The sequence below is a fragment of the Hippichthys cyanospilos genome, chromosome 19 (assembly GCF_059441005.1).
Source record: "Hippichthys cyanospilos isolate Australia breed blue-spotted pipefish chromosome 19, RoL_Hcya_1.0, whole genome shotgun sequence".
Taxonomy (NCBI): domain Eukaryota; kingdom Metazoa; phylum Chordata; class Actinopteri; order Syngnathiformes; family Syngnathidae; genus Hippichthys; species Hippichthys cyanospilos.
Genome location: NC_142387.1, coordinates 6,499,993 through 6,527,634, shown reverse-complemented (window position 1 = coordinate 6,527,634; position 27,642 = coordinate 6,499,993). Strand labels below are relative to the sequence as shown.

The window sequence follows — 27,642 nt, the reverse complement described above, 5'->3', positions numbered from 1 at the left end:
TTTGCAGTTTTCTCTTTCCTTTTTTTGTTACTGGCAGATTACAAGAAAATTATTGATTTAGCATGAAAATGTAAACATTTAAGAAGGGTCAGGCTAATGTTTCAGCGGCAGCTGAAATCTTTTCTCGACAAAATGATGTAAAAACTACACAAGACACATTTGACTCAGTGTTCAATAGTTATCATTAGCAATAGCATCGCATCAGGAAGTCAGCATCTTCCACTGCCTATGAAAAGTAATCCAACTGGTCTCTGGAGTGCTGTAGCGCAGCTAGCTAGTGACTAACTTATGCGGGATGCCGCACTAAAATGTTAGCTACAGATGCCGTACAATAAAATATTAGCGTAATTAAGTCAATTTTACTACTCTGAATTGGCGATTGAATGTGATTTCAGAATGTTGTGCTGTTTTCATCGGGAATCGAGACTCATGACTCATTCATAGATAAATCAGTCAAGTCACGTCATTAGAATACACAGCCAGGAACCACTTCAAAATAAAAGCATGGCAAGGGGGTCGTACTCATATATTATTTGGTGTAGAGATATCTTTTGGCGTTCTAATATCAAGATGTCTTGAGACCTTCTCCCATTCCTAGTAAATTCCCTCAGAACGCGTTATGAATGCTCGACAAACAGTATACCTAAAAATGATTTGATTACCCAAGACAAATTTAAAAAAGTTTGACTTTATTTCTGACAATCAGGCAATTTTCCTGCCTATTATGACAATGGCTTTGTTTTGAGACTTTATGCTTTATGCTGCTTTAACCTGTATTTTGGGTGCATAAATCATCAATAGGACGTTGGTTTAAAATATTTCTTTTTGATTGGTTTCTGTATCACCTTTGGCTTAAGCGTGAGAAATAAAATGATTAAAATACCTACTAAAGAAACGCAAACGGGTACAAGAAGGAGAATGTACCAAAAAATAGATTCTTCATCTTTTTCATAACATAAAAATGACTGGTAATGCTGGATGCTGCTTTTTCGGAAGAGATCTGTACATTCAATGTCTGACTGTCCCACTATATGAATTGTCTTTGTTGTTGTAAATGTCCTAAACCACTCAGTCTGGCAGCAGTTGAATGGATTTCCTGTGAGGAAAACAGTGTCAAGTGTAGAGGCCAATATGTTGGCCTGGGCTGAGGGAATAGTGGACAGCTTGTTATCCCTCAAATCCAGCTGTTTTAAATCCATACGTGAGACTGAAGCTGGAAGATGTGTGAGGAAGTTGCATGAAATATCCAGAGACTTCAGATTTAGAAAATCTGCAAAGTCTAAATCCCTAAAGTGTGTGTTTCCCAAACCTAAGTGGCGCAACGTTGCGCTTAGACTTTTGATCGATTCTATGCCTCTTAATCCCGGGTTATCAGATAGTTCTAAATGTGTGAGAGACAGCCCAGAGAATGCAGAAGGTGGAATTCTTTCCAGGTGGCATCCCTTTAGGAAAAGCTGCCTTAATTTCACTGTGGTATTCAGTGTTACACTTGCATAGGACTCAACTTCCTCAGGAAGGCATTTTCCTATGTTGTTGTAACTGAGGTCCACCGACCCAAGGTTTGGCAACTTAAACAGTCGACCCAAGGATAAGCAATCAAGATCATTCAGGCTAATGTTAAGGTATGTCAAATTGCTAAGAGTTCTCAGCGTTGAGTCGTCCGCTACAATCTCATTCAGTCTGTTGTTGCTAATGTCCAACTCACACAAGCTTCCAGAGAAATGCTCCGCTGTTAGATTTAAGTCTTTGAAACAATTGGAGCTCATTTGGAGTCTAGACAGGAATGGCATTTTGTGAATAAATCCCTGAGGGAAGTACTGCAACTGGTTTCCTCGTAGGTCCAAAATCTCCACTGAGGAGATGTCGCCGTGAAGGCTATCGTCCCACAGTTTAGCCGTGATGTTGTTAGTGTTCCTCCTCAAGTTGTAGTACTTGACAGTCGTGGTGAAGTTGGGATACATGGCACTGTCCAACAGGTGCTCATAAAAACTCAAAATATTGTGTGACAGGTACAGATTCCGTAAACGGTTCACATTGGGTAAGAACGGAAAGAATAGCAGTTTGTTATCAGATAGATCAAGCGTCTCTATTTGAAAAGTGACATTGATGTCCTGCCTGGAGATGAACCACTCGATGAAGTTGTGGCTGGCGTTGAGGACCACCAGCTGGGTCATGGCAAAGTCAGTCAAGCAAGGTAGATAATTGAAAGCCAAGTTGAGCCGTTGTAATCTGGGAGTACCATCAAAGGCATCATCAATCTCGTACAGGAGATTCCTCTGCAGGTCAAGTTCTTTGAGCTGGTGAAGATCTCTGAAGGAAGTCTCATCCAGGCGGCGTAAGAGATTCCCCGAAAGATTTAGGTACTCCAGCGATGTTAGATTTTGAAGAAGGACAGCAGTCATTTCTTCATCAAGCGTATTCTCTGATAGATCTAAAGATTTGATCCTGGACAGTGTTTTTAAAGCATCGCTGGTTTCAAGGTAGCTATTATACAGATTATTATTTGCCAAATTAAGACTTTGTAACAACATGGAATACTGAAAAGTGTTTGCATGCAATAGCTCTATGTGATTGCAGGCTAAACTGAGGGTAGTGAGGGAGGGATACTGAAGAGCGTCGCCTTGTAGTGTTTTGATGAGATTGTGATTGAGATGAAGCTCTTCAGTGTTGACTGGTAGTCCCACAGGTACTGACGTGAGGTTGCTATTGTTGCAGAGAGCTGTTCTTTGTGTCTGCAGAGAGGGAGAGAGAACACACAATGCTTAGATTTTTAATTCTGAAGAATATGAGCCACAGGTTTAACGAAAAGGGTTCAATGATTGACCCTTGAGGGACTCTACGTTATGGATATTTGAATAATATTCAAAACTTCCACTGTTCACAAAATAACTCCTTTGCTCCAAGTAAGAATTCAACCATTTTAGGAGTGTTCCATTTAGTCCTCCAAAGTCCTTCTAAAATGGCCTGTAGTAGTAACATAACTTAATTGCCATTATTTTGGTTTTTGCGGCACGTCATTGACATATAATGCACATACTTGTGCACAAACATGGCGGCGATACGTTACAGCACCATTGAGCATACATGCACAGTACTCTTGAATTCCACACACTCTGAATGCACATATATTTTGTCTGAATAACGCCTGACTAAATGCAAGATAAAAAGCTGAGACAAAAAGCCAGTTTTGCATTTTCTGTTCAAATAAATGTAACCGATGTCACCTTACTTATCAAGCTGTGTGTTTACTTCATCAATTTATATTTATATATAGTTTATATGTATATTATATTCTATACATACATACATACATACATATATACATATGTGTATATAAAATCTCAAATGTTGTGTCATCTACTAAACTGAAACTTCAGAAGCTTGTCAAGACGTGAGGTAGTAATCGCACAAGCAAAAACAAACTTAAAAACATTTCTATTGTGTTTTTCTATCCAGGGACCCATGTCCAAGTAAGAATCCTAGTGTATGTAACTCACTAAATTGTATGAAAAGAAGAAGCTTACCATCTTGCACTGAGTGCGTTGTGGATGACTTGAGGCTGGTGCAAGAATGGTCCACGTGGATAGTAATAAGTAAAAGAGAATGGAGGAGGAGCTGTGAACTAACATTTTAACATCGTCACTGTTGAATAGAAAAGAAAAGAAAGAGGTCATTTTACAGAACGGTCTATCATCCCCCAATTTTTGAAAATGTAATTTCTAATTGAACAGCACCTTAAGTGTCTTTTGTTTTAAGGTGTTTAGTTAATACCTTAAAATAAAATAGAGTAATATATATTACATAGTATACTGTTGTAATATAGTGGCATACGTCTGGCATCTTATGCCATTATGTATAACGCCAAAACCCGCTAAACCCTCACATCATATCAAATTTGATATACTGTACTGTGAAATAATCTATACTACAATTCATAAAATGTGCCTATTTATCGTTTATAGTTTGTCTTATTTTCAAACCACCAAATTTTTAATCTGTCTTGTGATTGCCACTAATATTATTCTCTGTGATCATATCCCATCATACATTTAATTTACTTGTTGTTGGTAACATCATAATGGGTGAAATGATATTTCAATGTTTTTGGAAAACAAGAAAAAACACAGTTTTTAGTCAGAAATTGGGATTTATGTTTGCTTTCCTATATATTGTATGAAAACACTGAACCAACTGTGTAGGTAAGTAAGAAAAATACCCAATTAAAAAATACCATGCTATACATAATATGCTACATCATAATAATAATCTTACATTTTAAAATATCTAATATATTCAATATTAACTTGCTCTGAAATGAATGCCCTCTTGTGCATTCTACTTAATAATCTTGATATAAAAATCTTTATTTAATTTGATTCATTTCACTTTGTGATTTTCTGAGTAATTTGGAAATTGTATTTCTTCGAAAAAACATAAACCTATGATAACAATATTATGAGACTAGAGAATGAGATCAACAATGTGCATCAAAAGATACACATATAAATAATCATTATGATTGCTTCTTTGTCCATATTTGTTAGTGCTCCGATATTAAAAGTGCATAATGCATGAACTTACAGTGGTGGTTAGGTGTGGATCCCCCAAGCCACTGTTGCCTGCTCCCCTGATCATATCGCTGCCTCCCTCTCCGCCGTAGTACGCGTTCTCGAGCGTGATCTTCATGTGCTGTCCTCTTCGCAGAAGCAGCGACACCTCTGTTTTACTATTCACGGAAGCATGCAACGGAAATCAAGTCACATGGACAAGCTGCAATCAGAGAGAGGTTCTCAAGCTCAAGGGACCACAGGAAGGCAAGTGCTGCTCAACTTTTTTTTTTTCTTCTCACCAGAGCCCAAGCATTGTATCTCACATATTAAGGGTTGTGGTTGTGAGCGCAGCTGCCACCACACAAACCCTGAGAGAATACACCCTTTGCACTCTTTAACACACTCTCGGCCTGCTTCGATCAGCCAACTGGAGAGGAAACCAGTCAACGTTCACACCCTTCCTGCTGGGTTTGAGGCCTGCTGTTACAATAGAAAGAACTGCTAGTATTGAATTATTGGATGGATGCTATGAATTGAACACTTGTAGTCTCAATGCTATTGTTTGACCTCATAGAAAGACACACAGGGCAGTGAGAAAGAGTGAATTACATTAAGCAGAAATCTTCACTCCAGGTGATTTTTCCATTATTGCCTCTGGAGTTTTGACCCAAATTGTTGATCCTTTGTATCCATCCCAAAGAGCAAAAATAGGGAACAAGGAATCGGGAAGTGAAGTGCCTTGCGGGGCATAGGTCATAAGTGTGGCAACAGATGCACGTGATACCTTGTGGTGAATTTATTTTTTTGGGCTTGCTGGTATCTCAACACCAATTGTTCTCCTGTACATATTGCATAGGAATTATGAGAACTTGGGTGTCTAAGCATGCATTTACACCCTCAGTTGAAAATTGCGTGTGATATACATTTTGTACTCTGTCGGTGTCCTCTTAATTTACAATACCATACCAAAATATTTTAATATAGTTAATCTCGTGGTAATATGAATAATGAAGATGTATAGTATCATGAAAAAACTATTCATTGATATGTTGTATTTTATATTAGGTACATTCTCGGTTTCCTTCAGTAAAACAGCAAAGTAAATTGCATCCCACCCAAACACTTGAGATATCATTGGCAAGACCAGGATGTACAGTACTCCAATAAGCACACTGGCATTTAGTAAAATAAACTCATTCTGCAGACCTGCCATTCAAAACAAAGAAATCTCAGTTTTTACAGCAATGATTAGGGGAGCAAAGCAAGGAAGTTGTGCAAATAATCAACCTGGATGTCATTACTTTCCACATAACCTAAATTCACACTTTAAGAAAAAAAAATGGAATACAAAGGGCAACATAGATTAAATATACATGTGTCAAATATAAAACCGACTCAATTACTAGCAACACAAATACTTATGACATAAATTCATGCATTGTGCTATGCAATGCTTTCTACTAAACAAAAAGGAAAGGTTTTTTTTTATTTTAAATAGAATATATTTACTGTCAATGACTGCTATTCTGAAGGAATAGTGACCATGCCAGCCTGTGAAAAGTGAAAATCCCCATTTAGACACCTATTAAAATGCACTGGGAGCTAACAAATGCCAATATTTTATTCGACATACGATATTTATAATTACAGTAATAAAAAATGAGTTGGCCCATCAATTGGTCAACATCCATCCTCCGCTGACTTTGGATGAAGCAGAATACATTCTGTTTTTTTCACCAACCAATCAGGGCATACTCATTCACACATACAGTATACAGGCAATTTTGAACGCAACCTTATTGACAGGTAGGGGAATTGGAGCACAGATTTGAATTTTTAGCTTCAGAATTTTGAGGTGGGTGCGCTCACAAGTAACCACTTGGCAAATGTGCATTTCCAATTTTAACTCCGTTCAGTGTCAATGACAACTTGGGACGTTAAAGATCCATTTTTCAGGGCTCCAATGACAGCTATACAAGATCTATTTTAAAGATTGGCATTGAATGAGTTACCACTGTTAAATTAATTTTCAATATGATCATTTTTTGCAGTATTTTTAGTAGTTATTGTTTTGATGCAGTTGTAGCTTACCTCATTGTTTTGTCTGTGTAATACAAAGTAGCTGTCGTCCAATTTCTTAATATGTTAATTTCCATGCAAATACATTTTGGTTTTCTTGTGTGTGCCTCAATTACTATATTTTTATTTATAGTACTCATTTTAGTTAATATTCTACAGGGTTATACTTTTACTTTAATTGTTTATACTGTTGTTATGTTTGTTTCAGGGACATGACTACAAGAAGTGATGAAGTTGGTGAAAAGTAGTTATTAGGAGAAACTGTAATCAGAGCATGTCTAATGTTGTGTTGACTAAAAATTATTCTTAGGCATTATTGTTTGCTTAGCTTCGGGGATTAAGGCTGTGATGAGGAACAGCACAATATGTAAATCTGCATTCTATTTTTGTGGAATGAGGAGGAGGAATAGTAGTTTGTGTAGGAAGGGTATGGAAGATAATTGCCTGCAGTGCTTTTTTTACTGATGTTTGGTGTTTAAATATACCCAGCAACATATTTTCATTGGTTTATTATTGTAGCAGCAGGGTAAAATCGCCTGCATTGAATCTGTCATGTTGCAATTATAATATGGAAAATATTAGATGATTTTCAAAGTAAGATAAGGGTACAGAACCGTTTTTTTATGGACCTTACTGTCTTTCTTTTTTACTTTGTACGAATTAAGTAAAGGAGTCGTTCATTTACATGTGTGTACTTTTGCCACCTCTGAATGCTTTGATCCAAATTCAAAGGGAGAAATTTATGGAGTTTGCAAAAATAGCTTGCACAAGACAATCGCTGCACTGACCTCTTGTGGAAACGTTCTAAAACGACAGATCCTAATAAATAATTCACGAGTTCAGTCTTTTAAAATGAGTAAACACCATTTCAGTGAGTTCCGTAGAAGACCGTTAGAGTAGCGATACATCTAGTGGCACCATATTACTTTATTCTTCAACTTTTAAACCGTACAGAAAAGTACCATAGATAAAACTGAAATAAATAGTAATAGTGTAATACCATTGTTGCACACTAAAATTGGACACACTGACATGACATTCTTTTTCCACCATTACTGGATGGAAGTAAACTCAAAAATCTTTTAACATTGGTTTTCTTTATGCAGCCACACTTGTCTAAATACAGTATTTTGGTTAATATTCCACTTGTGGAATATAAATTAGGCATGAACAACTTCCTGTTTTTATCCATCTCAAGAGAGCAGCCGTTATGCCACTTGCTGTCAACTGAAGATGGCATCACAGCTGCTCAGGGCGCAGGTAATGACCAATGCTGTCATACAACAAATTCAGAAAAAATGTGAATGATTTTTGGTTGTTACCTGAGTTCTGAACAATTGTGACATCATTTTCAGTCAACAGCATGCAGCACACTGGCCGCCTCTGAGACAGGCAAAAATGGGTGGATTTTGCCCCTTAATAGTTATTGCACAAACATGACATACATCTGAATTCTATGTTTAGACTAGCGGGGGCACAGAGAACATATTATTGGAAAGAACCCTTTTGAGTTGACTTCCTTTCAAAATGACTGATTTCATGCAGAACTACTAAATCGTGGTGTTGATGTGGCATAAATATAATTCAGAATAAACAAGGGAAGGTATATAATAGATTGGTACACAATGAAATGTTTGCTGAAGTCATACAACAGCAAGCTTTAATATTTTACTATTTAGCGATGTAGTGTTTGCCGCAGGCTGATGTTGAATAGTTAATCCAAACCTTCAAGCAGAAGTCAAATTTGTGTTCAGCACTGAGTTGCAAAATAACTGTTTGTATTCTGTGTTTTAATGTCCTACATGTAAAACGTGGCCTGGTATCGAAACTGTAAGTGTTACTTTCCACACTGACATAAATAAACACACAGTCCTTTTCACAGTCAAAATTCGGACTCAGGATTCATGAGCTGCTGAGGCGATGTTGAAATGTCAACAGTACTTGATTTGGCCTTCACAACCCTTAGTTAAATACAGATCCTAGCCATCCAGTGGCTTCCCCAAATACACCATAGTGACCTCAGTGTTGCCATACACTGCAGAGACGGCAGGGAACAGGCAGGCTTTGGGCAGTCCCCGAAATGCTACTCCCAGAAACTCAAAACCCCTCTCGAAGGCTAGGGTCTTGTCATCCATGTCAAGAATCACTCGTATTCTCTCTCCAATCTGCAGGAAACAAAATTAGGCGATGCTGTTAATCAACAGTTAAACCTTATACATAGATAACTGCTCAGTGGGTTCTACCTGATACTTGGGTGCATTGTTACACTGTGGGAAGTTCCCGTTGACCTCCCCGTTGTGGAGCAGGTTGTTGTCGACCAGGTTCCAGCCCCAGCTCTGGTCATCGCTGCCCAATAGGGCCACGTAGCCTTGGCATTGCATAGATGCCCGCTTGGTAGCGATGCCAATCACCGCCACCGTGCCCAGTGGGCCTTCCCACCAAATCTCCCAGGCGTGGCGCCCTTCAGAGAAACCAATCTTGCCCCGTGCTCCATCTGTGCTCTGGGCGATAGGATTGCGGTGCAGGGTGAATCCATTCTTCTTGACGTACACGTTGCGAGAGCAGTCATGGGAGCTCAGAGCGTGCTGGAACGATTTGATCTGGAAACAAATTAGATTTGGAATATTATTTTACACGAGGCCGGGATCGAGATTCGAAATCTTAACCCTGTAGAAGTCATAGAACAGATCAAAAACCTTGGTGATGACCCACGTCTCCCAATGAGACCCAAACGATAAACCCACCTTGCCCTTGTATGAAGGGAGGTTGCACAGAATGTCAGACCGCAGAGCTTCATCGCTTAGTGTTCGAGCACCCAGGCTACGCCATACCTCGCTGTTTTCATCGGCCAGAATATTGTTCCAATGCCAGCACACCAACGCGCATCGAGTCAAATCGGCGAGCTCTAAATAAGAGAAAATATGCTCCAGGACCCGAGCAGGTAGCCTCCCGGCCACCCCTGCTCCTCCCCCGGATGCCGCAGCGTAGTGAGGGCTGGCGGAGCTGCAACTAGCTCCTGCTGCTGCGCCCAGACAAGCTGAGCTTCCACCGGCCGCGCCCGACATAATAGTCCCACCGTTCGCAAACGAGTGAAAACTGTCACCTAACAACACAGAATGACCCCGAATTATTCATTTGATTTCGACATTTTAGCTATTGACAATATACATGGGTGCCACTGGAATCATAACAGTATGGATCCCGATTCCAGTTCAACCGCTGACGGGAAATGATGCGGAAAGTCCTAGAAGACAAAACTACACAAATAATAAATAAAATCATATCCAGCTTTTGTAGTTGAAATAACTCTTTATCATTTTTATTTATATATTTTAAATACTTAATTGATTGTGGTAGAGTGGAGAAACAACACGAATTTGCCGCCACAGTTAAATGTTTTTATTTTATGCGAGGACCTTCACTGACGTCACAACACGCCCCGTGGCATTCGTTGAGCTGTCGTCGGCAAATGTTGTAATCTTTTTTTTTTTTTTTTTTGCACAAATTCTGTCAAGGATTACGTTAGCGAACACATCAATAACGTTGATAACAATCCAGTCATATATAAGAAAAAATACATATAGTAAACAATGAATAAATTTTATTGTATTTTTTCCAAAATAAGGACACGCAATCCCTAAAATACTGAGTGTAACAATCCTGAATAAATTCGCAACACGTCCTGAGAATAACTTGAATAACTTTTTTTGTTGAAAAACAAACAAACTGCTTTGTTGTTATGATACTTTTTTTTAAATAACCGTAATAGTTAAGAACAACAAAAATATGAATTTACTAAATCTAAATACGTTATCACCCTTAATCACGTGACACTACACGGAAGTGACGCGGGGCACTCAAAAGAGTTCAGCATCTGGGAGCAAAACACCAGCCAGCTTCATTTTATTTGCCATCGGGGACTCAAAGAAGCGTATTTGCTGACGGAAATAACGTCTACTAGTAAGTTATTGTATTTGTTTACAGCATTTTGCTTTGCGTTGTGTCGTGTGCCATTCCGGGACAAGCAGTGGTGCAGAACACAGCTGTCCGGCTGGCTGCCTGCTGAGTTGCGGCCTGGCGGTAAGCTGCCTCCTTCTGGCCGCTGTGCACTCTCTCCAGAGGTTGTTGTTGTTGTTTTTTTCTTTGCATAGCCAGACAGGTTGAATGCATGCCCATCACCTGCAAAATTACATACCATGACTATTTTATTTTCTCGTTGCAAAGTACAAATGAAAAACTGAGATTAAACCGCTAGTTCGGTTCACGCGTTGAAGCTAGCTAATGATAACAAAGCGTCGATGGGTTCACCTTCGCACACCTTGCCGAAATTCCTCCACAGCATCTTCACTTCGGCAGGGAGTACAAGCCAACCGCGCTTGAAATAACGCCAATAACGCACATCAAACTGCGATCCCTCGTCGTCTTTGAAGTAAAATGTACAAACAGTCCGTCTGCAGTCAACTTCTTATCGTTTTAATCGAATTCCTCCGTTTGTTTATGGCTGAAAATTGCGATGGTATATGTTTGTTCGTATTTATAAAAAAGATTTAATAATAGGCATGTAACGTTGCATTTTGTGGCATTGTGTCTTCAGACACGATTAGTGTATATTTTGATTTCCACAACTGCGTAACTGACGTGTGTAGTCATTTTAGCTCCCGAGCGCCGTCATCGTCTCAGCTGTCGCGCAGTGCACAATAGCCACCGTTAGAGGGCACGCGCGTCTTTCTTTCTTTCTTTCTTTCTTTCTTTCTTTCTTTCTTTCTTTCTTTCTTTCTTTCTGTCTGTCTGTCTGTCTGTCTGTCTGTCTGTCTGTCTGTCTGTCTGTCTGTCTGTCTGTCTGTCTGTCTTAATCACCTGTGTTACTTAGCGTTAAAGGATAACAACATCGTATCAGGAAAAACAAAATGATCTGGTTGCACTTTGCACTCCCACAGACTCTGTCAGATATTTATGCTTTTTTTTTTCTTTTGGGATGTCTTTGAACAGTGACATCCATCCGATGCCTGTTATTAAAAAACAGCAAAACTCCACGAAGCAAAAGATGACTTATTTGGGTTTAATTCTTTACGCTTTAGATGGTGGGAGATGCTCACTGGAGTTTTACGTTAATTTGATAGTATTTGGGTAACTCTGAACACAGGCACATTTTCAATTGGGGGTTATTACCTTTTTATATAAGGTATACCTTTTCACTTTTGTTTTGAGGGATTTCAGTTTTTCCCCTTTGAATTGTATAGGGTATGTTATTGGTCATATTTCCTATGGATAGAAAAACATGTTTTTATCAAATAACCCCTGGCCTTTAACTAGAATGTGTAGACATTGTATTCTGAGGAACATTGTGAAAAATGTATACTGCATATAGATTTACAGATTTTTTTTTCCCCTCAGGATTTGGTGGCTATAATGAATCCAGTGTACAGCCCTGCACCAACAGGGGTCCCCTTCACCAATTCCAAGGGTATAGGCTACCCAGGTATGGTACTTGCCTCATAAATGTTTTAAATAATGATAATTTGCAATTATTTAATGTTGTCGTATCTGTTGTTTGTAACGATAGCTGGCTTCCCAGTTGGTTACGCAGCAGCTGCCCCAGCATACACTCCAAATGTCTACCAAGGAGCAAATCCGGCCTTCTCAAGTGGTATCTATCCAAGCAATTTTTGTCTATTTTCTTCATTCATATCTACATATGTAGATGTGATGATGTGATGTAGATATGTAGATGTGAACAGTGAGTTGTCTGTGATCCTTTGCCAATTTCTGTGATGTAGGTTACGCCCCTGGTGCGCCATTTAAAGTGTCCTGTTCTCCCAACACCGGAACTGTCCCACCATACTCGTCCTCCCCTAACCCATACCCAGCTGCTGTATACCCAGTCAGGAGCACCTACCCCCAACATAACCCTTATGCACAGGTATGTACTACTTTGTGGTGTTGTTACCTGGCTTTTAAAACACACCAATAAATCACTGTCTAATAAAATGTTCTACTTGGTGTGATGAAGGCGCTGATACCTTCACAGCAGCAAGGTACTTATTTCACACAGCCACTGTACGCGGCTCCACCTCACGTGATCCATCACACAACAGTGGTCCAGCCCAATGGGATGCCGGCAGCCATGTATGCCCCATCTATCCCTCCTCCCCGTAACAATGGGGTTGCCATGGGCATGGTGGCTGGCACCACGATGGCCATGTCAGCTGGTGAGTAGCTTTAGTATAGCCCGGTGCTTGACAAGGCCATGAGCCCCAAACATGACAAATACTGTGAGATCCTGTGTATTACACACATCTGTGCTCAACCCCCTCCCCTGAATCACCTTTAAAAAGCAATTTTTATTCACTGTTTTTGTGTATAATTCATTTCCTTAAATTGCTGGCATTCTTTATTATACTGAGAACCAAATATATTTAAATTATTTAGTTAAAAAAAATGTTTTTATTCATTAAAAACAAATATTTCCTCATGGATTTTTACCTGTGAGATCATTTATGTAAGCTTAGTTCTTTTAAGAAGTGATAAGTCGGAACAGCACCTGTCGAGCTGTCAGCGTCAAAGTGTGTGTGATCCAAGACAAGATTTAAAGTGGTCGTGACGAGTTTTAACTTTGTAATGATGAGTTTAAATCTCATTGTGACACCAATGTAGCACGTTAAAATTGCAATCAATTAAGTTTGTGCAACAGGGAGCGAATGTTTGTTGGGTGGCATGGAGAATGCACCTGCAGCGACTGTTCGCCAAAGTTAAATCAATTTAACTTGTGTTGCTCTTTGTGTCATGGCAGCCAGGTAACTTCAAGAACATTCAATGTCACACACGGGACAGGTTTTACTCATGGCAGCTGGTTTGCGGACACTCAAACACAGCCACCTGAGCTTTCAAATCTGGGGTAAAGCAGGAATTTGGGATATCTGGTATATGCAGTATTCTTTTCTTCTAGCAGCTATTGAGCTGTAGTTACTGTGCCACAATAGCAATTGTGCAGCATTAACCAAAGTATTTGTCACTTTTTTGCCCAACTTGACTGTTTACCTGCTTACTGCTTGCTTACTTACTGCAACTTGACGAAATAGTTTTGTGCATCCATGTATAATCCGGTGGGAGCATTTAATATGAAAAAGATGTGTGCCAAATCAAATGAGATTTTATTGTTGTACAGTTCAGCTTTGTTTGAAGTCAAAATTCTGCATTCACAATGATATTGATTGCGTTTGCCGGACATCAGGAACTTTGCTGTCGACTCCGTCACCAGCACCCGCTGCTCTCGCCCCGCACCCTGTCACCATGCCCACATATCGGCCCGCCGGCACACACAGCTACAGCTATGTGCCCCCCCAGTGGTGAAGTCAAAGCAGAGTGAGTATGGCGGATTGACAGTTAACATGTCCACTAAGTGCAGATTTTTTTCATGTTATGTATCTATGTGTGTGTGATTTTGCAGGTGAGGTAGAAGATATGCATTCACACGCCACTCCAGTGTTTTTAGCGGTGGTGGACCAACTCTGCCAGCATCTGCAACCAGTTTGTCTTCTTCCAGTATAATGTGAATCTAAAATCATATAGGTCCATTAGGATAGAAAGGGGATCAGAGGCGTCCTAATGGAATTAGGTTTCATTCCACGCTGCACCCCCCCCCCCCCCCTCCCCCCACAAGCCTGTTGCATATCTCACATCTAATGGCCTAAGCCTCCATGCGGTTATTTATGCAGGCTGTCATGCAAATTTTAGAGTTTTAACTAGCTTGTGGTGAAATTGGAGTTCGGAGTAGTTTATCCCCAGCTATTTTGGAGATGCGTCTGATGTTGAATGCATGTTTCTGTATGTTGATATGTTAAGTAATGCTAGCTCAATCGACCTGCTGTGACAGATAAAAACTCCTTCAAAAGGAGCACATCCAAAGGACGTTAAAAGTAATAAATCCCCGATGCTGACTTGCCAGTCGCCCCATCTTAAATGTGAAACAAGCTAGGAAGTCTTGTCATGCAAAAAAAAACAAAAAATGGCAACACTGCATCATCGTGTGCAGAATCGAACTTTTTTTTTTTCCATAGCTTTGTGTTAATTAAGTGGCGCTTGTTCGTTTTATTCTATACTTTCAGTGATGCAGTACGTGCACTGTGTTTGACCGTTAGCATATTTTAAGGAGAGGGACTTTGTGGCTGCGGCTGCTTATTGTTCTGACTAAATCATTGAAAGTTGTCAGTCCCATTAGTATCTTAATGAGGAGAGTTCTGAATTCATGCTCAGGCTGAAGAAGCATTTTGGTCTCTGCATGAAACCATTTTGGGTAATGTTTGAAAGAAAACTGATCTGTTTCATCCAAGGACACCGACAGTATTTATAGAGTGAACATGCAGAAACTATTTCATGTGTGTGTTTTAATTGGATACAAAAAGAAAAGCTGTCATACAGGCTATTGAATTGTCTCCTTTAGTTTGTTCTCAAGTAAGTTTAAACACTACACCCTGGGCTCCAGAGTAACTTTTTTTTCCCACTATGTGCACAGTGAACATATAATTTTAGGAGCACAGATGAATAGTAAATTGACTTGCAAAGTAATTCATATTTCTACTCATTTTTATTGTTTTGGGCAATTGGGTAGATTGTGGAGAAGAAGCTTGTCAGCAATAAATATTCAGGACTAAATCAGCAAATGCAATGGTCACTCATGTGCAAATAGATTTTTTGTTTTTGCGTTGCAATGCCTCATACATTAAGGGGCAAAATGGCACCATTTAGGGGCAGCCTGGAGACCTGACTACACCACTGCTAATAACTAAAGTTGAAGAAGCCCATTACTATTAAGCTGCATCCGCAAATAGCACTACTGATGGAAAGCACTAAGTAATTCCAAGCTGTTTTTGACATTGCTTGCCATTGTAGCATCAGCTGACTCCTCAAAACCACTGTCCCAAACTTGCTTTACGATGTCGCCTGAGTTCAATAATCTGTTTTGTAAGTTACTTTTATTTTGGTTCTTGTTTTGTATTCTAAATAAAGGAGCAAAAATAAAAAATATAAGAATGAACTTGCTTGTTGCAATCCTTGATGACAATATTGTTTGTTGAATATTTAAATGTTCATTTCATATCATTTGATTGTTGCATCAAATGCCTGGCTTTAAATTACGTTGACATTTAACATTGTATTGAGCCCTTTTTTGTTAAGAAATGTGGTGAATGTACTTTTTTTAAAGAACAGGCAAGAATTAAAACTAAAAAGTAACGAAGATGAAACTGAAGTGAGATTTGAGAATGATATAAAGGAAAGTGAAGAATAAAACTGCTGAGAAGTCTGATATCAAATGTAATGCAAACAATACAGCAAACAATAAATATTGATATCATAAAAGCAAAAATGTTGAAAATTTTAAAACTGATGTCAGAATGCGGTACAATCTAAAAAACGATCATGAAAATTATTGTATTTTGTTTTATAAAACTCGCGCTTTTGTAATCAAAGCAGTACCATTCCAGATTAATCGAGGGCGCTATTGCCCCATAGTTATTGGTTAACACGATGTAAGGAATACGAAGAAGAACGAAATATAGGTTCTCCAGCATTCATTTCGGCGCGCGAATTTGGAATTTATTTTTGTCAACAACATTCTCATTAATTCAATGCTATATACGACATATGGAATTGACGTAAGTAGTAGCCGATAAAAAGCTTGGCGTTCTTGTCATTGAATATCCGTGTAGAGTCTGGTGTGTCATTTTTTGTAAATAGTACACTTTAACTAGTTGTGTAGAAAATGTTCCAATAACTTTCCTGTTTGTGTTTTGTTGTGTAACAACAACAAGACTGTTTTTAAAATGGTAACTTCTGATTTCTAATAGTCTATTTTTTTTATCACATTGTGTCGTCGTCCTAGTAAGTTAAAAATAACAAGCCAATGGGGAGGCGAAAGTACAGATGCATTTTCTGTTTTCAAATACGAATGAGTAAAAGTACTGTCAGGAAAACAAAGAAGCAAAATACAGTTATCAGAAAAAATACTTAATTACAGTACATAATGAATTATTTGTTTTTTTTCCTCGTGCCGAAAGTGTTACACTAAGAATGTGCTTCCACTGAGTCAAATATTTTGGGCACACAGGACTGATGTTGTCTGAGTTTGCAGCGAGTTTAGGATGAGCAGCCCAACAAACACACCCAAACCAGATGACCCGTTTCACAATTTATGGATACAACTACGGGAATGCCACCAAAAAGAACTTCAGGGTAACACATCTTTGCACTGTCAAAAACATGTCAGTTCCTGACCTCATTGAAATAGAGAAATTACGTTAAACTCATATTCTAAATCTGTAATGACATAGATGATTGCCACTGTAGTCGAACTGTGTTTGTTTGACACTATATTTGGATGTTTCTGCTTTTAGAACTTGAGGAAAAAGTGTGCAGGTTGAAAAAAGATCGTCGTCTGTGAGTATAGTGTTTTACCCTACTTTTAAAGAATTAACACCATCAAGATTATTTCATTTTAATTCCCATTTAACCAAGCCAAACTGACTGTGTTGGTCACAGAGATGCAGAGAGTCTTCAGCTGTTTTATACTCAGAACCAGAAGCTGAAGGAGCAAACCAAAACTCTGCAGGATGCCAACAGTCTCTTGGAAGACAAGTAATCCCAAAGACCGATACATTTTTGCATCCTGTTTTGAAGAAGCCTATACAACACACGTTAACACTTATTTTTGTCAGGATGATGTTTAATAAAAGTAGAATATAAAACATGCAGAAAGCTCTGTAGTGGCACAAGGTGAAGACTAACCACCTTTTATGCTACTTGCAGGCTGAGAACAAAAGAATGTGAACGATGTGCAATCTTGCAAGAAAACTTGAAAAACTGCAGAGATAATAGCGAGCGGACCATCACCAAACTGAGTGAGCGCTTGTGTGTGTTTATTGTGTGTTTGTATATACTGTATGTACGTATATATCTCTTTTGTACTTCTCACTTTATATCTGAAAAACTCTATTTTACTAATACAATAAAACAAACCAATGCAAAACAATTATATGGCATCTGTCTTATATCAGTATTGACAATACTGTATATTTTTTTTCCTACCTCAGAATATGAAAGAAATTGCCTGGAGGATGAAAACCACAAACTGCGCACTGAGCTTCAAATATTAAAGACATGGTGATTCATATTTCTTAAAAATAAATGCACACAAGTTTGATTTTGTTTGCTCTCTTGGCTCTTTAGTGAATTAATTTTAGTTGTAAGCGCCAACTTTCAGTTCCCTAGCTGACCTCTGCAGGTGTGTGATATTGTTGTGGCTTTTAGCTCTGAACCACAGGTGGCCCTCTCCCCAGACCACGAAGATGGCATCATCCCAGACTCACCGGTCCTGGCCAGCTCACTTCCTGTGGCCATCAAACTGAAGAAACGTAAATTCATGAGCAACAGCAAACATGTTGACTTTGAGCCCTCACTCAAGTTCAGCAGATCACTCTTCAAAGGTAACTTAAAAATATTCATGTTTGAACTGATTAAGGTATCTGAAGTAGTACATCAGGTAAAATTAAGGTGAAATTTTGTATTTGTGTGCTTTTTTTTTTTTAGACAAAGATTCAAGTGACGCTTCAAAAATCATTAAACCTGCACACGTGTTTGTTCCAAATACGTGTGAAATGGAAACAGCTCTGATTTTAGGTAAGCTTTGATTCAGCAGTATTGTAAGTTAGTGTCATAAAATTATTTCTGAGATGTACAAAAATCTAAAACCATAAAAATGAAAAACTGTTAAATAAACATGTTGGATGTTAGTTGCTCCCATTGCCAATCAAGGAAATGTTGTCAAATGTCTATCCTCAAATTTTGATCTGTGGGTTTATGTTACACTGGTTGTGGGTCTAATGCCAGAAGAGGAAGAGAATGAGAACGTGATAGCAGAAACATGTGGCCTTGAACTTATTAACACATGTCATATGGTAAGTTGTGTTCGTCCCTTCATAGTAAATATTCAAAGAAAAAAAAAATAAAACCACTTAACAAATCACTTAACCTTCATATTCATTTCCTCTTTTCAGAAAACCACAGCTGCAGCAAAGCGATACAGTTCAAAATCTCCCTTGTTGTCTGATGTTCATCTAGAGTAAGGGCTAAAAAATATTTCTGACATACAATTTATCAAATATTATGAAAACAACCTTCACAATTCAAATTTTACTTGTGTCACCCTGTGGAGGCCTCATCGTAACTCTTCGTCATTCGCACCCATCCAAAGTCCAGATTCAACCACAGGAATGTCACCTGCTGTTCTTTCTTGTGGTAAAAAGCTGAATGATATCGAATCTCTCAGCAAAGAAAAAATCACAAAGGAAGACAATGAACCAAAGGGGCTGGAGAAGAGCAAAAGGTGTGACCAGGTGATGAAACAAAACTGCAAGACCATCAGCACTCAAAGCTCCAATGAGCCACCTGGCAGCAAGGTTAGCTAATATCATCAAAATATGTTGCTATATGCCAACATCAACATTCTGTTTTTACTAGATGTACAGCTAGATCGTATGTAAGCCCTGATTGTAAAATCTCTTTAACAGTTTCAAACGCTCAACCAACCCCAAAGTGCTGATAGTGGAAGTCCAGCTTTTAAGAAGCCGAACATAAGACCTAAAGAACAAGCTAAACACAAAGAAAACCACCTTCAGGTCCAGAATGCTCCACACAAACATGTTCATCAAGAGGATGGTAACTTGCCTTGCTGTTGTTGTCCCGCTTGCACATGTTCAGCCTTTTCAAAATCGTTTAATTCTAATTGTATCATGCAAATCCTGTTCTTTCAGCAGAGATGAAGCACAAAGTGGAGAATATGTGGAGCATTGACCCTGCGCTCACCCTCTCCATGTATGACAGTGACCGAGGAACAGATGAGGTACAGTATAATCACATGACACAAATTGGGGCAGCGTCCTCTTGAGCAACTTGGAGGAAGAGATAAAAATGTAACTTTGTGAGGAGCTGCAGTTGAACCCATTGCTATTTCTATGAATGCAATTCACCAGTAAGTCAAGTTTGTATTTGCACCAGTGCTACAAGTACCAAATAATGCTTTGTTGCCATCTTAAGGCACCTCTAGGCAATTACAGTATACAGTAAACCTTTTTAGGAGGGGCGTCGTCCTCATAACAATCTCTTTGTGTTTCTGGAATTACATCTAAAAATATGATAAATGATTTGACTTATTAAGATTTTTTTTGTGTGTGTTAACAAGCACAATGAAGAATTATTTGATAGCGACTGCACTTGGATCAGTCACAGTGTCCTCCAAGCTAGACGCGAGAAAGCTCAGGATGAACACCATGTGTCAGGTGATGCACTCGAATCCCTTCTCTGGGCAGTTTCAACATTTATTGTCAAATCCAGACTCTGAAGAATGACTCTTGTATTTTATTCCCGAAGGAATTGGTGACAAGGCAAACGACAGCCTGGATCGAATGTTTGAGGCCACTGCCCATGAGGAGTACATATCTTATAACAGCTCACAAGTTGCCGGTCACCCCCGTGAGGAGGAGCAGGAGGAAGAAGATGGTACATACACACTCACCACTAGCATCTGTTTTTAGGGATGTTTAATGCTATTTTTTCCAGACCGATACCAGTATGAATTCTGAACTCTTGAGTGGTCACCTGTACCAATACCACACATACAGTGCTTTTGATGCACAAAATTTCACCCCCAAAAGGAACAATGATCATTTAAAAGAAAGATCTACTCAATAAAAAAAAAACTTCAATTTTCATGAATTTAACAGTGGTTTATCTAATTTGTCATTTCTAGTTTGTGTTTGTGAAACATATGAAACTATATGTGTGTGTGTGTGTGTGCGCATTTGTATATTTCAGAAGTTTCTGTCTTTTTTTTTTTCCACCTCTCCAAATAGAACAAGAGTCTCCAGAAAACTCTCCCCGAGTGCAGAAAATGCAGTGAGAAAACTTTTCATGCTACCAACTACCAATAAATTGAGATTTTCTTAGATGTTTGCTTACATCAATGTGACTTTGTAGATGAAATACCATCATCTTATTTTCACACTTGTATTTCATGTCAAATGTTGTGGATTAACCATTTGGTGGTATTTGTCCTTTTTTTTCACTTTTACTGTCCAAAGAGTAGAGAAAAAGTCATGAAAGGTACCATATGATATGGCTGAATATTTTGAAAGTAAAATAAATAATAAGTTATCACACTTTTTGTTTTCATGAAAAAAATACCACCTATGTATGGGTTAAGCACATTTGACCTCATTTATGTCATATTGTTGAAAAGTTTGCCTCTGGTCTAGGCACCCAACATTTCCACACGTGGCAGTGGTCCGCAAGAAAGATGAGAGAAGGAAATTAAAAGGCACCACTTGCAAAGAATGTGAAGTTGTAAGTCTTTTTTGCATGTCGCCTACACAGCATTCATTGCGCTTTTAAATATCAACATACTGTTTTTGACTCTCCCCCTGCCAGTATTACAACTATCTCCCAGAGGAGGAGAAGGCGAAGAAATTGTCCGAATGCTCTCGGCACCGCCATCGCTTCCTTCCTTCTAACACTCCTGAGCACTTCTGGGAAGTCGGATTCCCATCTACGCAAACTTGCATTGAAAGAGGTATCGGACTATTTCATGTTCTTGAAAATGAGAAAGGCGGAAATGTGACCAGGCTCTCTGTTTTTATAGGTTATATAAGGGAGGAAAAAACACAGCAGTCTCGTTTAAGGAGAAAACAGCCTCTCAATGCTCTCTTCTCCCCAAAGAATAGCCAGCAGAAGAGCTAGGCACAAAGCAGGTCTGTTCAAACTGCACCATTTTGTACATTGTCATTTTATTATTAATAACACAAATATTATTTTGTGAAATGAAATGTGAAAGCTTACTTTTCTTCCCTTTCAGCCTTACATTTAAATTGAGAGTAACTAATAATGACAATTGTTTTCATCTTTTACCTCTAAAATAAAGATACAAATGAGACTATGTAAACAAATATTTTATTTGGTCAGTATCTTATCACAGTAACAATAAGGAAGTACAAATATTAAAATACAACAAATATGAATAACATTTGTTTAGAATTTGCAGATTTTTGGTCCATCCAGAAGTGGTGACATTACTGCGTTTCTCTCTCAAAATATACCAGCAAAGCCTCACTCACATGACTTACTGCCATACTGCAATTGAAAAATGACATGAAAGGAGCTTAATTAAAAAAACAGGAAGTACCCAACAATGATTCTCAATGTGTCATGAAATGCAAAAAAATGCCCCATTTTCACTCTAGTGAAATTGTTACTTACAATTTATATCTTTGTTCAACTATATGTAGTATGCTAGTTACTGTCTCAAAAAAAGGTTGGGAAACACTGCAATTGAGTGTTTAAAAAAAAATCAAAATACACAACTCTTTTAGAGGGGACTTTTCTAATATGTGTCAGCTATTTGCCACTTACCAAATTATCGAAGGGGTATTCATGTCCATATAGAAAATAAGAGGTGACAGGAACATGGCCGTAACCTGGTACAAATAATAGAGTTATTTATATTGTGCTGAAGTATTGAGTACAGTATCACATTTGTCTCTTAGCGCAAGTGAGCACTTGCTAATTGTATATTTTGGTTTTACCTTGGACATAAATATCCACACAGCAAAGTGTTGGAGGGACAGGCCACTTTTTAATTTGACTGTGGCCAAGAGCAGCAAAAATCCCAGCAAGGCACTGTGAAATGACAATTCAGTGAATACAGCGATCCATTCATTCTTCTTTTCCAACTAAGTCTGAATCCAACAGCTATCATTTATTCGTTTTACCTGTACATCACTTGTGCAAAAAACATGGCAAAGTGCACATTTTGTCACTCGTTAATGCTTTAACATTCATTGCCATTGATGGCTATAGACGTTTAAGATTTTTTTTAAGTTTGGCTAGCAGTGAATAGGTTAAAATAACGTTACTTTTGTTGAATGTGATTTGCAGTTATTAAAAAAATGTTTTCAGAGGGCAATGGCCATTGAGCTAAGAGTTATCAGCAGGCTGCAGAAAAAACTTAGAAGCTAATAATTCAGTATACAGTATCTTTTGTAAATTTGCTGTTCAGCTCCTTCCATTAAATGTGAGCATTTTATAGATACAGTATATTATATTTATATACTGTCTGTCTGTCTGTCTGTATAGCTGTCTGTCACCAAGAACCACCTCTGCTAAAATGACTGGATATGTTAGATCACCTGGCACAGCAGCCTCCGCGAAAGGAGTAGGACTGAAGAGAGGGGAATTCCAAGGCACTTGTGAGGTCACCTGTGAAGGAGCAAAGGTCGTGGGGTACATTTCAAATTGCCACTGTACAACATCAGAGAAGAACACGCTCAAACGTGTTAGGAACTAGATCTTTCTCACCTGTAGGGTGAGCGGCCATTGCCAAAAGCAGAACGCTGTTACAAAAAGCTCTGTTTTAGTCTCTATTCTTGTTAAAATGCATTATTCTGAATGGCTTGTTTTTACCTGAACAAGTAGTTAACACATTGCTGCTCAATGTCGCTATACCAGAAATGTTGCAAGGAAAAATAAAGTTGTGGCAAATTAGAATCTGAATCTTCTACTGCAATCAAATATTCTCACCCATACCTCAGATTACTGGATTTGTAGTGAACTTGAAACACCCTGTAAGCCCCTAAAAATGCAATCAAACAAACATTAAAAGTAGTCACGGTTCCCATTCAGGCATGCACAAAAGTGATGCTTAACTCATGCGTGGTATTTTATTATATATTTATGTTTGCTTTCTTTTGTGACTGGCATACCAATCATACTGGTCCAAAAATATTTAATATTTTTTCCCCCCACTCTTTGGATATCAAAAATCTCAAAAATTGACAAATATCTCAAACAGATTTAAAATAAATAAAATTCAAGACTTACCAACACAGACTAGATGAGCGATGGCCCACATGTAACCGGTGAAGTCAAACTATAAAGTAGAACAATCCTGTCATTTTAGCGACAAATAATGATATATGTGGTATTCAAATAAAACAAGACGTTACCTGGGGATCATAGGCAGGGAGGTTGATGGCTGAAATTAGCATGAGACACACGCTAACAGAGAAAGAAGCAGATCAGAATCTTACTTTTGTGTTAAAAAAAAAGTACCTTCTGACCCTACAGTTCATTGACAAATAAATAAAAACAAATTTAGAATAAATCACATACCTGATGAATTTCAGCCATTCAATTTTCTGTGATTAGAGAGACAAATGATATTGTAGAGTTGTTCAAAGTTTATTAAGACTAACCTAAAACCTCTTAAGTATTAAAGAATTTAAGTGTCCTGTATGGTGAGAAAAATATGGAAACACTGTACTCAATTAAACAGCATCTAGCACATAATGTTACCTCTCTATGAACAGCCTTCAAGATGACATAACTAACGACATGGGAAGAGTTCTGCAGAGTGAAGAAGAAGGGAATCTCCTGCAAAGGGAGACAAACGGGACTATTAAATCGATCACTCCGTACTTTGCATTATAAGGCCCAGTGAAAAACCAGCATGTGACTCACGAGACGTGACAGAGCTCTGGATCCTGCATAAATGTTTCCTACAAACAGGAGGGAGCCTGGAAACCAGGCAAAGGCAGCTGATCTGAAAGGCAGCATTGAAATGGGTCACACAAGCCGGGCTGCTAAAGCGGATGTACTTGAATTTGATCCTTTTGTAGTGTACCTGGAGATGCGGCTCATTTCCACCCATCCCAGCTTGCCAGAAAGTAGGAGCAGGAGTGCCCCAATAAATGTCTGCCATCTTAGATAAAGACATGGAATTTTACAGAGGTGGTCCGTCATATACAGTACGGTCTGTCATTTTTAGAGGTTTACTCGAACTGTAATCGTCAGTCCGTCGGCCAAATGTAAATGGCAATTTTGTCATCGTTTCCAAGTACAAAATCAAACCATCATCCTAACACATAATCCAAAGCTAAACCTTCACACAATCATCCTAACAAGGTAGACAACCTTATGACAAAAAACACTACACTCACACCACAATGGCTAGCATGCATTCACCAACAAATATGCCATACAGTGGTTTAATGTGTATCCCTGGCACTAGATTGCAATTAGAAATTATATCCACAAGGGGTCTTTTACATGATTGTGTTTCAGATAGCCTTCATTCTTTGGAGTCATTCTTTCGATGGCCATTCACAGAAACGGTTACATAGGACAAAATTCACATTTTGAGCACACAACATTTGTCACATACACTAGAAGTACAAACAACGTTTTGCTGAGCATTACAAGATAATGTCTTTGTTCAAAAATGTCTATTTTGCATTTCCCGACTAATGCTGCGTTCAAACCGGATGTGTGGTAGATGGAAAAACAACACATTTTGAATTCTTGTTTATGGAGTTTGCGCATCATGGTGCAATAGCGCGTTGGGTGACGCGAAGGACACATATGGAGTGACGCGACACGGAATGCGACATAAAATTCCATTTGTTTTGCCTGGTTGTAAGAAGTTAAACATTTTTAACATTTGTCACACTTCATATCACTACAGCCAATCAGCTTCGCAAACATTCAACAACTCACACGGCAGGAATGAAATATGGCGGCCGGTTTGCAGACACTCATAGCTATGTAGCAAAGCTGAAATTTCAATACAAAAACGGAGCAAAACAAGAGCACCCACCTGGCTTGTAAATAGTTGGAGGAGGAACTTAGAATACCTGCTATGAGCAGTATTTACTTCCTCTTTTTTTAAAACAGCTTTTGAACTGTAGTTACTGTTCTAAGAGTGATAGTGCAGCATTTACAGTGCAGTATCAGCCACTTGATTGTGCCGTTGATTTTTTTTTTCTTCTTCTGTCAGATGAGTTTTGCCACAAAGCGAAAAACTGGTGCTGTAGGAGAAACGATTGGTTCCCCTACATCCTAGAAAAGGAGTGTAAGTTCTCAGTGGTGCTCTCCTTTCCTGATCCACTCCAAACTGCACCCCCCCCCCCCCCCCACACACACACACACACATGCACGCACACACACACGAATATATGAAAAAGCCAAGAATTAACACCCAATGACTGAAAGTCTAGCGAATAAACACAGCAAAATGAGTTTTTGCGTTCGTTCTGAATGCAGCATAATGCTAAATTCACACCGAACATGAAATATCGTGTCGCTACGCTCATTTGCTTGGCTTTTGGCAATACCCTTCTGACCAACAATAAAAAAAAACGTCGCAATCAAGTGTGATAAATACTTGTGCTAAATACTGTGCTGTCAATGCTGCATTATCACTAACTTGGCACTGTAACTACAATGCAACAAAAGGAAGTAAATGCATCCCAGTTATGCTGGTTACCTTCAATGAAGAGAAAGTGTTTCTCATTGCAATTTGTTAAAGACTCTTCCTTAATAGTAGCAGCTACATTCTAGTTCTGAAGAGCTCAGCTCTTTAATCTTGGGTCTGTGTATGTACGTTTGCTATTTGTTTGGACTGAGGTTCCACTTCCATGCTTCCAAGAACATGGCAGTTTACATATTTCTCAGAAATATGGAAGATTCCACTGGGTGAGATGACAAACTGTCACCAACTGACAGGCGAGACGGGTAGTGATCTTATATACTGTAAAATGGATTCAAATGGTGGACAAAATCTACTGTTGTTTTTAAAAGTTTTACAATATTCGGTGGTCTGTCAGCAAAACGTTGGTCTGTCACTGATGGACAGAGAGTCTGTTGATACCAACAAATTACTCATCTCTGAATTTTGCAAATACAACCATGTTAAATTTGTGTTCTATTATTTCAACCATGGATGCAATAAAATAAAAATAAAATATCCATTACAAAATAGACGACTCACCCTTGAAATAAGGTTGGATAGGTGAAGTTCATTACAGACAGGACAAACTGAAAAACAGAGCCATGTTGTTACAAGTGACTGCATTGCTAAAAATGGAAAATAAAAAGCCAATAAAAGTAGTTGATTGAATCTGACAGTTGATTGTCATTGTTGCTCAGAATAGTTTACAGTACAAGTAGGTTTAACCACAAGTAGGTTCAGACTTATAAAAACAATAAATCACTTTTTCAATGACCACAATGCCAGATAACTGAAAAAATGCAGTGGAGCACCATCTACTGGCAAAGAAGACGGTAATTGCACATCCCTCATTATAATTAAATCTAGTAAACCCATTTCATTTTCTAATCTTATGATTCGTTTTAATACATGCATAAAGTTTTAAGATACAACATTAGATTTGAGTAAATAACCGTAAATGCCAATTAAAGTTACATAATCCACTGAATCATTACAATAACTTTTTTTTCAAATGCTCTACTTGTGTTACCGCTGTGCTTTCTTAAGTATACATTATTCATTTTATTCATTTAAATGAGAAGTCGGAAACATTCTTAAAGAAACAATACTGCTAAATTCTTAACATTGTATCTATAGGTACAGGTACAGTGCGTACGTGCAAAGGTACTGTACGAGGAAGTAGAAACTTTCTTTTTAATTAGCCGGTGAAAACCCATTAACGAAAAAAAGTCGATCAAAGTGAATGTGTCTCAAAACGGACTGTCCATTTATAACCAAATTGCTATTTAATGTTCAAATGTCCTCATTTCCTCTAAAAACGTGATATTCGTGAAGTGTACTCACCTTATTTGTGAAATACGAAACAATGAAAAAGAAGCTAAAGACGAGGCCGCTGAAATTTCGTTTCCACTGCATTTCGACCTGCTAAAACGCAGCATGACTTCTGCAGCGCAAACACTAGTATACTAATATTATTCGCATATTTCAACGTACTGTAGATACTGTACTGACATTTCGCAACCTGAAACTTCTCTGCTTTTACCTCACTGACACGTCAAGAAGTCGTCAAACAAAGATCGCCTATTCAGTGTGCACAACTTGCTGTCACTCGTGACATGGGACACTTTGCATCGAAAGATGAATGACTTGCTTCCCCCTCTGTAATGCATGAGTGTAGAATAC

At 38.5% G+C, this 27,642-nt stretch overlaps 5 protein-coding genes across 11 annotated transcripts; 2 read left to right on the top strand and 3 right to left on the bottom strand.

The window, feature by feature from the left end:
- Positions 1 to 741: 741 nt before the first annotated feature.
- Positions 742 to 4,787, bottom strand: nrros (negative regulator of reactive oxygen species). 2 transcript variants are annotated; one of them, XM_088402176.1, is made up of 4 exons: positions 4,582 to 4,787; positions 3,525 to 3,642; positions 2,608 to 2,732; positions 742 to 2,484 (listed from the first exon to the last, which is right to left on the bottom strand). In XM_088402176.1, exons 2-4 carry the CDS (start codon positions 3,627 to 3,629, stop codon positions 795 to 797), a joined length of 1,920 nt encoding a protein of 639 aa, XP_088258302.1. In that variant the 5' UTR covers positions 3,630 to 3,642; positions 4,582 to 4,787; the 3' UTR covers positions 742 to 794. The 2 variants fall into 2 exon arrangements, with proteins under 2 accessions (XP_088258302.1, XP_088258301.1); XM_088402175.1 differs by having other exon boundaries at positions 742 to 2,732.
- A 2,749-nt stretch (positions 4,788 to 7,536) lies between these two features.
- On the bottom strand, positions 7,537 to 9,841 carry fbxo45 (F-box protein 45). Its single transcript, XM_088441860.1, has 3 exons — positions 9,374 to 9,841; positions 8,873 to 9,229; positions 7,537 to 8,794 (listed from the first exon to the last, which is right to left on the bottom strand). Exons 1-3 carry the CDS (start codon positions 9,692 to 9,694, stop codon positions 8,609 to 8,611), a joined length of 864 nt encoding a protein of 287 aa, XP_088297986.1. The 5' UTR covers positions 9,695 to 9,841; the 3' UTR covers positions 7,537 to 8,608.
- A 606-nt stretch (positions 9,842 to 10,447) lies between these two features.
- On the top strand, positions 10,448 to 15,663 carry fam168b (family with sequence similarity 168 member B). 3 transcript variants are annotated; one of them, XM_088402411.1, is made up of 8 exons: positions 10,448 to 10,589; positions 12,024 to 12,108; positions 12,193 to 12,276; positions 12,407 to 12,549; positions 12,640 to 12,664; positions 12,725 to 12,838; positions 13,861 to 13,991; positions 14,077 to 15,663. In XM_088402411.1, the coding sequence occupies exons 2-7, from the start codon at positions 12,039 to 12,041 to the stop codon at positions 13,977 to 13,979; spliced, it is 555 nt and encodes a 184-aa protein (XP_088258537.1). In that variant the 5' UTR covers positions 10,448 to 10,589; positions 12,024 to 12,038; the 3' UTR covers positions 13,980 to 13,991; positions 14,077 to 15,663. The 3 variants fall into 3 exon arrangements, with proteins under 3 accessions (XP_088258537.1, XP_088258534.1, XP_088258536.1); XM_088402408.1 differs by having other exon boundaries at positions 10,449 to 10,589; positions 12,640 to 12,838; XM_088402410.1 differs by having other exon boundaries at positions 10,570 to 10,709; positions 12,640 to 12,838.
- A 512-nt stretch (positions 15,664 to 16,175) lies between these two features.
- Positions 16,176 to 23,213, top strand: rbbp8 (retinoblastoma binding protein 8). 4 transcript variants are annotated; one of them, XM_088402489.1, is made up of 20 exons: positions 16,176 to 16,282; positions 16,735 to 16,859; positions 17,021 to 17,063; positions 17,166 to 17,261; positions 17,433 to 17,524; positions 17,717 to 17,786; positions 17,934 to 18,109; positions 18,213 to 18,302; positions 18,513 to 18,580; positions 18,680 to 18,744; positions 18,952 to 19,081; positions 19,193 to 19,340; positions 19,436 to 19,524; positions 19,864 to 19,960; positions 20,052 to 20,180; positions 20,534 to 20,576; positions 20,936 to 21,023; positions 21,108 to 21,249; positions 21,319 to 21,427; positions 22,809 to 23,213. In XM_088402489.1, exons 2-19 carry the CDS (start codon positions 16,769 to 16,771, stop codon positions 21,414 to 21,416), a joined length of 1,755 nt encoding a protein of 584 aa, XP_088258615.1. In that variant the 5' UTR covers positions 16,176 to 16,282; positions 16,735 to 16,768; the 3' UTR covers positions 21,417 to 21,427; positions 22,809 to 23,213. The 4 variants fall into 4 exon arrangements, with proteins under 4 accessions (XP_088258615.1, XP_088258614.1, XP_088258612.1 ...); XM_088402488.1 differs by having other exon boundaries at positions 18,877 to 19,081; XM_088402486.1 differs by having other exon boundaries at positions 18,838 to 19,081; positions 19,439 to 19,524.
- On the bottom strand, positions 21,610 to 27,507 carry slc35d4 (solute carrier family 35 member D4). The gene is made up of 15 exons (XM_088402490.1): positions 27,304 to 27,507; positions 26,500 to 26,546; positions 24,355 to 24,432; positions 24,192 to 24,273; positions 24,027 to 24,104; positions 23,844 to 23,869; positions 23,678 to 23,729; positions 23,553 to 23,601; positions 23,259 to 23,304; positions 23,136 to 23,171; positions 23,031 to 23,065; positions 22,862 to 22,931; positions 22,259 to 22,352; positions 22,086 to 22,150; positions 21,610 to 21,806 (listed from the first exon to the last, which is right to left on the bottom strand). Exons 1-15 carry the CDS (start codon positions 27,373 to 27,375, stop codon positions 21,746 to 21,748), a joined length of 891 nt encoding a protein of 296 aa, XP_088258616.1. The 5' UTR covers positions 27,376 to 27,507; the 3' UTR covers positions 21,610 to 21,745.
- Between the last annotated feature and the right edge of the window lie 135 nt (positions 27,508 to 27,642).

Bases quoted from the DNA above. Each gene is read 5' to 3' on its own strand.
- slc35d4 (XM_088402490.1), bottom strand. From the start codon at position 27,375: ATGCAGTGGAAACGAAATTTCAGCGGCCTCGTCTTTAGCTTCTTTTTC. The intron at 23,172-23,258 runs GTATGGGTGAGA...TTTCTGGTATAG, and splicing joins TACAAATCCAGTAATCTGAG to CGACATTGAGCAGCAATGTG. The intron at 22,353-22,861 runs GTGATCTAACAT...GTCATTTCACAG, and splicing joins CGCGGAGGCTGCTGTGCCAG to TGCCTTGCTGGGATTTTTGC.
- rbbp8 (XM_088402485.1), top strand. From the start codon at position 16,769: ATGAGCAGCCCAACAAACACACCCAAACCAGATGACCCGTTTCACAAT. The intron at 18,110-18,212 runs GTAACTTAAAAA...TTTTTTTTTTAG, and splicing joins CAGCAGATCACTCTTCAAAG to ACAAAGATTCAAGTGACGCT. The intron at 21,250-21,318 runs GTATCGGACTAT...CTGTTTTTATAG, and splicing joins GCAAACTTGCATTGAAAGAG to GTTATATAAGGGAGGAAAAA.
- nrros (XM_088402175.1), bottom strand. From the start codon at position 3,629: ATGTTAGTTCACAGCTCCTCCTCCATTCTCTTTTACTTATTACTATCC. The intron at 2,733-3,524 runs GTAAGCTTCTTC...CCCTCTCTGCAG, and splicing joins AACGCACTCAGTGCAAGATG to ACACAAAGAACAGCTCTCTG.
- fam168b (XM_088402408.1), top strand. From the start codon at position 12,039: ATGAATCCAGTGTACAGCCCTGCACCAACAGGGGTCCCCTTCACCAAT. The intron at 12,550-12,639 runs GTATGTACTACT...GGTGTGATGAAG, and splicing joins AACATAACCCTTATGCACAG to GCGCTGATACCTTCACAGCA. The intron at 12,839-13,860 runs GTGAGTAGCTTT...GCCGGACATCAG, and splicing joins CACGATGGCCATGTCAGCTG to GAACTTTGCTGTCGACTCCG.
- fbxo45 (XM_088441860.1), bottom strand. From the start codon at position 9,694: ATGTCGGGCGCGGCCGGTGGAAGCTCAGCTTGTCTGGGCGCAGCAGCA. The intron at 9,230-9,373 runs GTGGGTTTATCG...ATTTGTTTCCAG, and splicing joins TCCCTTCATACAAGGGCAAG to ATCAAATCGTTCCAGCACGC. The intron at 8,795-8,872 runs GTAGAACCCACT...TGTTTCCTGCAG, and splicing joins ACAATGCACCCAAGTATCAG to ATTGGAGAGAGAATACGAGT.